The 12,057-nt window shown below is 41.3% G+C and overlaps 1 protein-coding gene across 1 annotated transcript; it reads left to right on the top strand.

Moving 5' to 3' along the window:
* The first annotated feature begins 9,675 nt into the window (after positions 1-9,675).
* LOC112068119 (5-hydroxytryptamine receptor 1B-like) lies at positions 9,676-10,838 on the top strand. Its single transcript, XM_024135162.2, has one exon. The coding sequence runs from the start codon at positions 9,676-9,678 to the stop codon at positions 10,816-10,818; it is 1,143 nt and encodes a 380-aa protein (XP_023990930.2). The 3' UTR covers positions 10,819-10,838.
* The last annotated feature ends 1,219 nt before the right edge of the window (positions 10,839-12,057 follow it).

Raw genomic sequence — 12,057 nt, forward strand, 5'->3', positions numbered from 1 at the left:
GAAGTCTGAGATTTCTCATTCCCGAGTTTCCAGTTGTTTTGAACGGCAGAAGTCATGATGGATTGACAGCATGGCCAATGTATTCAACCTTTTCTGGCCCATGGGTTGCGTTGTAATGTTTTATCCTTTAAGCTTGGAAAGGGCTCCCGAGTGGCACAGCGGTCTAAGGCACTGCATCTCAGTGCTAGAGGCGTCACTACATACCTGGTTTGATTCCATGCTGTATCACAACCAGCCGTGATTGGGAGTCCCATAGCACAATTGGCCCAGCGTTGTCCGGGGTAGGCCGTCAATTAAATAAGAATTTGTTCTTAACTGACTTGCCTAGTTAAATAAAGGTTAAATAAAAAAAATATAAAAAATAGACCCTTTCCAGTCACCTCCCTAACCAAGGCCCTTCTCCCCCGATTGCTCAGTTTGGCAGGACGGCCAGCTCTCGGAAGAGTCTTGGTGGTTTCAAACTTCTTCAACTTAAGGATGATGGAGGCCACTGTGTTTTGGTGACCATCAATGCTGCAGACCTTTTTTGGTACCTTTCACACCAGATCTGTGCCTTGACACAACCTGTCTCATAGCTCTACGGACAATTCCTTCAACCTCAAGCGTTGGTTTTTGCTCTGACATGCACTGTCAACTGCGGGACCTTTATAGACAGATGTGTGGATTTCCAAATCATGTCTCAATCAATGAATTACCACAGGTGACATCAAGTTGTAGAAACATATCAAGGGGATCAATGGAAACAGGATGCACCTGAGCTCAATTATTTCGAGTCTCATAGCAAAGGGTCTAATACTCTAAGTAGAAATAATATTTATGTTTTTTATGTTTTATACATTTGCAAACATTTCTACAAACCTATTTTTACTTTGGTTTTGTGTGTAGATTACAAAATATTTGTATTTTTTTTTAAATTAATTGTAGAATAAGGCTGTAAATTACAGAATGTGGACAAATTCAAGGGGTCTGAATACTTTCCAAAGGCACTGTACATCTATGGCAGCACCCAAGGGGGCTTGAACTGCCTAGCGCTCCCTGTAGATTCTGCGGTGACGTAGTGTCCCTGTCACACCCTGATCTGTTTTACCTGTCTTACCCTGATCTGTTTTACCTGTCTTGTGCTTGTCTCCATCCCCCTTCAGGTGTCACCCATTTTCCCCATTATCCCCTGTGCATTTATTCCTTATGTTTTCTGTTTGTCTGTTGCCAGTTCGTCTTGTCTCATCAAGCCTACCAGCCAATTTTTTCCCGCACTCCTGTTCTCTCGTCCCTGTTTTCTAGTTTTTCAGTTTTTTACCTTTCTGCCTGCCCTGACCCTGAGCAAGCCTGCCATTTTGTATCTTTCTGACACTTCCCTGGATTACTGACCTTGGTAATGTGCAGATGGATCCCGGAAAGGTGAGAGCCGTGGTGGATTGGCCTCAACCCACATCCAGAGTGCAGCTGCAACACTTCCTGCGATTTGCCCATTTCTATCGCCATTTTATCCGGGCTTACAGCACCCTGGCTTCCCCCCTTTCAGCACTCACCTCTCCCAAGGTCCCGTTCAGATGGTCCCCAGCTGCTGACCGGGCGTTCCTGGACCTAAAGCATTGCTTCACCACAGCTCCCATATTAATCTATCCGGACCCCTCCCGTCAATTCATGGTGGAGGTTGATGCTTCGGACATCGGAGTGGGGGCTGTCTTGTCCCAGCATTCTGCCCTGGACCTAAAGCTGCATCCCGGCCCCTTCTTCTCCTATCATCTTAATACCATGGAGAATGTGGGAAATCGAAAACTACTCGCAGTGAAGATGGCATTGGAGGCGTGGAGGCACTGGTTAGAGGGGGCTGAACATCCATTCATTGTGTGGATGGATCACAAGAACCTGGAATATCTCCACACCGCCAKGCATCTCAACTCCAAGCTTGATGGGTGCTGCTTTTCACTCGATTCAACTTTATCATCTCCTACTTCCAGGGTCCAAGAATGTTAAGCCGGYTGCGCTTTCATGCCGCTATAGCCCCGCTGCTACTCCCTTGAACCCCGAGACCATCCTTCCTACTTTGTGTCTGGCGGCTGCACTCATCTGGGGAATAGAGTACCAGGTCTGGGGGTGGGCCAGATGTTTGTCCCAGACGCTGCCCGTTCCCTGGTCCTGGAATGGGCTCATTTCTTCAGGTTTGCCTGCCACCCTGGCACCCGGCYGACCATGGCCTTTGTGCGACAACGCTTTTGGTGGCCCACCATGGTTCCTGACGTCTCCGTGTTCGTCYCCGCCTGCACTGTCTGTGCTCAGAATAAGACTCATCGGCAAGCTCCGGCTGGCCTCCTTCAACCACTTCCTGTCCCTCACCGTCTCTGGTCACATATATCCCTGGACTTCACCACTGGTCTCGCTCCATCTGATGGCAACACCACTATCCTTATGATAATGGACAGGTTTTCCAAAGCCGCCCATTTAATTCCCCTCCCCAAGCTACCCTCAGCCAAGGAGATGGCCCAGCTCATGGTGCAGCACGTCTTCCAGATCCATGGACTTCCAGGGGACATAGTCTCCGACAACGGTCCTCAGTTCTCATCCCGGTTCTGGAAGGTGTTCTGCACACTCATTGGGTCATCAGCCAGCCTGTCCTCCGGGTTTCTCCCCCATTCTAACGGCCAGTCGGAGCGAGTCAATCAGGACCTGGAGACAACACTTTGTTGCCTCATCTCCGCCAACCCCACCACCTGGAGCCAGCAACTTGTGTGGGTGGAATACGACCGTAACACACTTCCCTGCTTAGCCACTGGTCTCTCGCCGTTAAAGTGTTCAATGGGTTATCAGTCCCCATTCTTCCCTGAGCAAGAGGAAGAGGTCAGCATACCCTCGGCCCAGATGTTTGTACGCCACTGTCGCCATACCTGGAAGAGAGCCCGGTCTGCTCTTCTTAAGACCACCTCCAGACCGCCACCGGACCCCGGCTTCCCGTTATTGTCTCGGGCAGAGGGTATGGCTGTCTACTCGGGATCTGTGCCTATCTTTCACAGCAATCTCTTTAGATTGAGACACATCTGTCATGGACGAGTGGTGAAAATCTTTCATACACTTATTAAAAACGACAGAGGAACAAATGGAGAATATTGATTGTATCAACCCTTTCTGTCACAGAGTAGGAAGAGATACCTGAGTAACAGTTGTGCCATGGACGACAAGGAAGGGTGCAGGTAGCTCAGTTTTTACCCCAAACCCCAAGGCAGCAATGCGCCTTTCTGAATATAGTCCGTCAATAAAGCCTTGAAGAAGAAGAAGAAGCGGAAGAAGAAGAAGGAAGGGCGCACACTATTTGTCCATACCCGTGGGCTGTGGTTGTGGCAGTTCGTCAAAGGTTTGCAACGTCTTCAACGCTGTTTTGGGGAGAAGCAGCTTATCACTGCTCTTACTGTAGTATTCGTTTGTGTGCCTTGCGGTAGGCAGGTAGGGTTTGGTATTTTGTCTAGTCCACCTTAGAAAATGAACTGTATTTTTAGGGGGTAYATCAGCTTTAATTTTGCYGATAAATTGTGGCTTGCATCAATGTAATTGTCTGCATCATTTCCAATCCCCCATATAATGTATATTTTTTWGTAAATATATATATAAAAWAMWTWTWTTTTTTTCTTTATATATTTTTCTTTATTATTTTCCCKTAACCCTACCACCCCTCCCCTAATTGGAGTAAKCTACTTGGCAGACTAGTTCATTTAAAAAAAAATGTTTGTTTGTCTACCTGTTCATTTTGTGACCACTTCCCCAGAGACCTTTACGGCTGGCTGTTCTTAGGAGGGAACTATTTAGTTAAAGAAAAGGCAAGTCTTATTAATTCACATGCGCTTCCTCATGCTAATTTGGTAAGATGATAACACACTTGTGCATGCTATTCTCCTAGAAGTGTTGTACATGCGCAAGGATTAAGTCTCGAATACTTGCTATTATTTCTTGCCCTGCTGCTAATTCATTGTGTGTGCCCTCTAAGCCACAGTTACAGCCAGTGAGTCGGTTCAAGTTGTGGTGACCTGTTTTATGAATTGTATTTAGTGTGTCTTATCTGTAGTAAACCTCGGCACTTTGGCTAACTCTTTGTCATTTATTTGACAGACCTGTATTTAACATGTCCCGAGGGCCTCCCCTCGTGTAACAAAAAGGTGACGTAGACGTAGTACAGTTTACAATTGTATTGACAGTTATGACGCACCGCAGACAGTCCAAAAAGTGTGAAGAATCTTACGTTAAATTCTCCGCACTAAGCCAGCGCCAAGACGTTTATGGTTCCTCATTGAAATTAGATAACTATCCGRTGGGCACACACTGGTTGAATCAACGCGGGATTCCACATAKTTTCAATGAYATTACGTTGAACCAACTTGGAATAGACGTTGCATTGACGTCTGTGCCCAGTGGACAAACTATGATATATTTGACACCACTTTGTCATCCCTGAACAATTTTGAAAAAGTTCCCATTGGCTTGTTTGCCACCATAATATCTTATGCTTTTGTTAGAGGTCAAACCAGAGTTTGAACAGATGACTAAAGGAAATCAAAGGGAGCTCTGAACCTTTGAACCAAATGTGAAGAAATGTAAAAGTAATTTCCCCCTTGACATATATTAGTTCAGAACAGAGAAATTGGCCTTCTTAAATAAGCCTGCTTGAAAGAGCAGCTCAATCCATTCTATTGTCATTTGAATACTTGAGCTACCCAGTACACTTCAAACTTGGTCTACAATCAACATGTCAATCAGCAAAGTTTGACTGAGTGTTTGATTGAGCCTGCATGGAGTGCCAGATGGTTGGGGTAACAGGTTTGCACTTCTGGGACTATTCCATTGCTTCCATTTCGTAAGTCAAGCTCAATAAAGCGCAGCTAAAGTATTTGAAAGAAAATACATACTATTTGAATACTTTTCTGCTATATATACACATATGGCTGACATGATGCCTCTTGTGCCTTRATCTAAGGTGATGAAAGGCAGTCTCTCCATCTCTGCAGTGGCATGACTGGTTACTTCATGGGTCATAAATGTGCTGGATGGAATTGATCTTCAGATCCTCGTCTACTGCACTGGCAGTGGGTTGTGAGAAATATCAATAATGTCTCTTAATAACCCACTGGGCAAAAACCTGTTGAATCCACGTTGTTTCCATGTCATTTCAACCCCCAAAATCGATATGATGACGTTGAAAGAACGTGGAAAACTGATTGGATTTGCAAAAACTTCTCAACGTAAGGGCATTTCATATTTTTTTCACCCCACTTTAAACCTAAATCCAATGACATGGTGACATTTGTTGTTGATTTTACGTTGAATTCACGTTAGTTGACAGCTCAAACAAATGTAAATCAAAARTAGACATTGAACTGACATCTGTGCCCAGTGGGAAAATACCCTATGTCAATCATATACATCATAAACCATCATTTAAAAGCTGATTGCTGTCATTTATGGAGATATTTACTTAGCAAAAAAGTAAATAAGTTATGCCTTTGATGTGCCCCCTTTCAAAAATATATTACATGTACTATAAATATTTGTTGCAGGCCCAATGGTCCATATCGTATTGGAAGAAATGTAATATAAAAAAGAATAATGCTGGAATATTTGCTTCCAGACCTTTTTTTTTTTTTTTACATGACATGATGTTTTCAGTCTCTGCAAAGTATGAAACAGAATAACTAAATTGCCATATAAATCCATTGTATCTGTACCAAAAGGGCACAGCGATCCTTGGYCATGTTTATTATTACCACACCACATTACCACATTGTTATTACACCTAAACCTTTGAATTATGGAGAAACTGACCAAGACACTACCAGCCACCTAGCAATTTTATGAAGTTGGCTTTAGCTAGCCCAGATAGGTTCCTAATCTCCCAACCTCATAACTAACTATCAATAAAGTCAGAGTAGCTAGCTTGTCTAGAAAATACTTTAGAAAAGCAAGCATTTACCAAATGTACTGAATAAAACTCACATTCCTTTCAATATTTGATCCAGATTGGAGCAGAGATGCAGAGAAGCATATTTAGTTTCTTTAAAACGCCCTAAAGTTGATTTCCGCGCCCCGCGAAAATGTACTTAGCATAATAAAGAAATCCTCATCAAAATCRGTCTGTTTAAGCCAGAGATAACTGTCTCAATTCACAGCATCCACCAATGTCGACCTTCCGCATCTCAGTGGAAGGTGGCCGAGCTACAGCGATGTCTGTCAGACCAGGAGAAATCCCGAAAATCGGTCTTCTCACAAAACGTCTGTAGTGTCCGAACCGTCTACAAACAAGTATGACCACTCTATGGAAAGATGATACTCTCACAAACATGTAAATGTTGGCATTTTACCCAGATTTAAGCAGAGATGAAGAGAAGCATATTTAGTTTCTTTAAAAAAAAWAAKCACCAGTCAGGAGTATGCAGACAGCTCAAGAGGTATGTTTAGAAAATGCAGATTAATACATTTWTTTTTTTACATAGAATTAAGCATAATGATTATGGCTCTAGATMGCAGGAAACGCTGTTTCAGGTGTTTGAAAAATACTAAATTCTCCAACCTCTTGATGGGGTGCATAGCCCCCTGCGGACTACCTTCCAGCAATCCTCATGTACTTTGTGSCCCCTCAGATATTTGGGGTGCATGACGCCCCTGGAAGTACAAATTTAAATATCCTTTTCATTATGCTTGGCTTTGTGACTGATTGGAGGAAAGGGTTCGATGGTGAGCAATCAAAACCACAATTTCAATCAGACAACAAGTGCACTCCAAGTCTCTCTCTCACCAACAGCACAGATTGTGCCACAATATGTGATGGAATACATGTATGTTTACTTTGATCATAGCRTGACACTAAGAAAGTACTCTTTCATTCACAAAGGATCAAAGTATTTTCCCTCATGCATTGGTATGGTTTCCTAATAGTATCATCAATGCTGGTCAATGAATGGGGGCTCTCCCTGTCCTTATGTGTCTCATTTGCAAAGCAATATTTTTCAAATTTAGTTTCTATCGTGGCACACACTTGAAAGACACCATGACAATCATTATGTTTTGTGATATTAAAGAAAGTTCTACACTCTACATTTGCCTGACTCAAGCTGCAAAAACTCCAATAAGATCTAATCAAACAAGCTTAATCTTAAGGCTAGCGGAACCCCTCGACAACATCCGCTGAAATGGCAGAGCGTGAAATTCAAAAATATTGTTTTGAAATTTTAACATTCATACATTCACAAGTGCAATACACCAAATAAAGCTTAACTTCTTGTTAATCTAGCCATCTGTCGATTTCAAAAAGGCTTTACAGCGAAAGCACACAATTCGATTATGTTCAGTCAGCGCCTAGTCACAGAAAAACATACAGCCATTTTCCAGCCAAAGAGAGGAGTCACAAAAAGCAGAAATAGAGATAAAATTAATCACTAACCTTGATGATCTTATCAGATGGCACTCATAGGACTTCATGTTACACAATACATGTATGTTTTGTTCGATAAGTCATATTTATATCCAAAAATCTCAGTTTACATTGGCGCTTGTGTCAGTAATGGTGTGCCTCGAAACATCCGGCGAATTGCAGAGAGCCACATCAATTTACAGAAATACTCATCATAAACTTTGATAAAAGATACAAGTGTTATGCATAGAATTAAATATATACTTCTCCTTAATGCAACCGCTGTGTCAGATTTCAAAAAAGCTTTAGGAAAAAGCACAACATGCAATAATAGAGTACAGCCTAAGCCACAAAAACAAGCCATACAGATACCCGATGTTGTGGAGTCAGTAAAAGTCAGAAATAGCTTATAAATATTCACTTACCTTTGATGTTCTTCATCAGAATGCACTCCCAGAATCCCAGTTCCACAACAAATGTTGTTTTGTTCGATAAAGTTAATCTTTATGTCCAAATACCTCCTTTTGTTGAGCGCGTTTAGTTCACCAATCGAAATTCAGAAAGGCGCGGGCAAGTCCAGACGAAAGTCCAGACGAAAAGTCAAAAAAGTTCTATTACAGTTCGTAGAAACATGTCAAACGATGTATAGAATCAATCTTTAGGATGTTTTATCATAAATCTTCAATAATGTTTCCTTTGTCTTTAGAAATGAAAAGGAACGCAACTCGCGAGAATTAGCTCATGGCATTCTGCCAGACACCTGGTTCAAACAGCTCTAATTCGCTCCCCCTTCATAGTAGAACCTGAAACAAGGTTCTAAAGACTGTTGACATCTAGTGGAAGCCTTAAAGTGCAATATGACCCCATTTAAACTGTATATTCAAAAGGATGACTTGAAAAACTACAAACCTCAGATGTCCCACTTCCTGGTTGGATTTTTCTCAGGTTTTCGCCTGCCATATGAGTTCTGTTATACTCACAGACATCATTCAAACAGTTTTAGAAACGTCAGGGTGTTTTCTATCCAAATCTACTAATATATGCATATTCTAGCTTTGGCCTGAGTACAGGCGTTTACTCTGGCACGTTTTTCATCCGAACGTGAAAAATGCTGCCCCTAACCCTGCACTCTGGTGCACATGATACGATGGAGGAGAGAMGCTTCACCTTCACATGTCCCTCCACTGGGAATACTGTCACACCTCTACTCCTACCTGCCAAATAAATGACTACACTTTCACACAAAGTGGAGGAATCTTCTCTTTTATTGGAGAACATTAATAATTTTTATATGAAAATGGCTCTGCAGTCTCCCAATCCCAGCACAATACATATTATCTGACCACAACCTTGGAAGATACACGTAGCTCAAGACCATTGTAGCCTACTATACGTGTTGGAAATTAAAATTATGATTTGATGTGATATGTAGGCCTATTGTCTAAATGCAGTAAAGGTATACAATGCCTCTGGTAATGTATTTACTCAGACCATGAGTGGCCAATGATTTGACAGATGTAGGAAGTGATGGATCTATTCTATGTTGAAATTGTTTTATCTCTAGTAGTCTATCGTTTGTGTGTTTCAGGTTCAATATAGGTCTAGTAAACATGGATATTAATGATAAAGTTGTAAATACATGACTCATGGTGACAGGTAGAAATCGCAGGGCACTATGACCCAGTGGAGATGTGCTCACCTCTCCAGAAGAATCACTGTGATCAATGCTGCATGTTAATGTTTGCTGTCAGAGGCAGGCGGCAGCAGCTGTATAAAACCAAGAGTGGAGGTCTCCTCCCCATTCAACTGAAGCAGCCTGTAAGACAGCTCCAGGAGACAAGGATTACAATGCAAATGGTAAGCTTGCAGTTGCAACATTTGTCAAATGGCTGCAAGTCATTGTTCTTTCATCAGTCTCAAGGTTTATTTTGATAAACTTTCTATATACATACTATTTATTTTGTTCAGATAGCTAAACTGTTAAAACAGTTGAGGACAGACGTTGTTATACATTTTCCAGAGAACATAATGGATATTTACTTCAAAATCCTTTTTTTACATCAACAATTATAATTGGGTCGCTTCTGCAATGAAAAAAAAATGAAGAAGAAACGGACAACAATGTTTCCTGTCCCAAAATACTTCACTAGATTGATTGAAATTTATTAAGAAAAAAATGGATGTTGGAGACTTGGCAACATAAGAAGAATATCCCTTCTCTTTGGACTGACCACACTGTTTCAAAATGATTAATCAATCAGTGATGGAGAAAAGCGACTAAGGGGATGGAGCGTCAACTCCAGTCAACTCCTGTATTATATGGACAAATGATGAATATCACAAACGATACCAATGTGACAGAATCTTCAGAGCTTGATGAAAATGATGAGAGTTTGGCGTATCAAACCAGTTTGGCAGTGATTCTCTTCGTTGTCACACTCGCTACTACTTTATCCAACGCATTTGTCATTGCAACGATTTATCAGTCTAAGAAACTGCACACTCCAGCAAACTTTCTCATAGCGTCTCTAGCTGTCACCGACCTCTTGGTGTCCATTTTGGTGATGCCAATATGCGTCCTGTACACGGTGAGTCACACCTGGACTTTGGGACAAGTTARATGTGACATTTGGTTATCCTCAGATATAACATGTTGCACTGCTTCTATCCTTCACTTATGCGTAATCGCTTTGGATCGATACTGGGCAATAACAGACGCCGTTGAGTACTCCAAAAAGCGCACGCCAGCGCGCGCGGCGGGAATGATCGTGACGGCTTGGGTCATCGCTATCTCCATCTCCCTGCCTCCGCTTTTCTGGCGCCAGGTGAAAGCGGAGGAGTTAACTGAATGCAATGTCAACACGGATCACATTTTCTACACTATTTACTCCACGTTTGGAGCATTCTACATCCCTACTCTGCTGCTTATTGTGCTTTATGGAAGGATATACTTAGAAGCACGTAAGATCATTTTGAAACAGTCACCCAAAAAGGTAGGGAAAAGACTCACTTCAGCGCACCTGATCACCAACTCCCCTGGATCTGTGGCATCGACATCATCTACTCAGTGTAAAAGACACGATACCCACTTCAGTGACACGGGGTCCTTGGCAAGTAAGAACCATGTGAAAGTAACCGTGTCTGACGCACTTTTGGAGAAGAAAAAAATATCAGCTGCTAGAGAGAGGAAAGCGACCAAAACATTGGGAATAATATTAGGCGCATACATTATATGCTGGTTYCCCTTTTTCATATACACCCTGGTGGTGGCCGCATGTGAAACTTGTTTTTACCCCGAGTTGTTTGACTTRTTCACCTGGCTTGGTTATCTCAACTCGTTAATCAATCCAATTATATATACCATGTCCAATGATCACTTTAAAAAAGCTTTCCATAAACTCTTACGCTTCAGATTTTGCATATCCTGAACATATGTCTTCCATGTCCTATTTTGTTTGCATTATTGCTCTATACAATACAGCATACAATACAGATACCCCTGTGTGGTGTTATATCTGTAAATGCATTCATATGATGCAATTTAGGTCACGATAAACCTTTATGAAATGATGGTATTATGGGGACCACAATTTTTACACAGTAGCTAACGTTGCGCAATACTCAAATTCAGGTTTAATATGTAATATATACTTAAGCCGATTATAATAAATTGTGAATACAACTGAATAAAAAACTGACATTTGGAAAATTCAGATTTGTTATTTGTGTTTTGCAAGGGCTCCCATTTGGGGATTATGGTGGCTCGCGGCGCATTGCGCGTAATTCCCTGCGCGACTGACCGTTGCATTTCAGATCCGCTGCATCATTAGTAATAGCTATCCAAACCAGACTCGACTGAAACCATTACTTCTTGGCTGGCTATGACATTATCCACTGGGCACAGACGTCAGTTCAGCTTCTAGTTTTGATTTACATTTGGTTGAGTTGTCAACTACCGTGAATTCAACATGAAATCAACAAAACATTTCACCATGTCATTAGATTTAGGTAAAACATTGGGTGAAAAAAATTCAAAATGCCCTTACGTTGATGACTTTTTGCAAATACAATCAGTTTTCCATGTTGATTCAACGTCATCTAACAGATTTTTGGGGTTGAAATGACATGGACACAAAGTTGATTCAACCAGTTTTTGCCAAATCATATCAATAATCTAATTTATTTGATGCGATTATTTCCTAACATGATGATGTGTTTTTTATGTTTTTGTTTTGCATACACTAGTGTGTACATAATTTACGTTTCTTTTTCATTGTGAAACTGTTACACGGAGATAAGGATCTTACTCTATTCTATTTATAGTTGATGGACACACCGTAAAAAATATACAGTTGTTTCAACTAATTATTATTAAGTAACTGGTTCCACAGCCTATTTTAGTTTACTAACCTTTTCAGTTAAAGTGTTAACTGAACTTAAAATGTTTAGTTGGCCCAAACCTAGCGCCAACTTTAGAAAACTTGGGCAAAAAATTCAGTAAACATCAAATTATGTGTTTGTTCAACTTGTCTCATATGTTCATACAACTATTATTTGGGCATCTTAACTASAAAAAAGTCTGTGTAACTGGTTACAGACACAAACATTGCTTTTAACATGCAACACTTTCAACATACACTACCGGTCAAAAGTTTTAGAACACCTAC

Source organism: Salvelinus sp. IW2-2015, unplaced genomic scaffold (assembly GCF_002910315.2).
Source record: "Salvelinus sp. IW2-2015 unplaced genomic scaffold, ASM291031v2 Un_scaffold83, whole genome shotgun sequence".
Taxonomy (NCBI): domain Eukaryota; kingdom Metazoa; phylum Chordata; class Actinopteri; order Salmoniformes; family Salmonidae; genus Salvelinus; species Salvelinus sp. IW2-2015.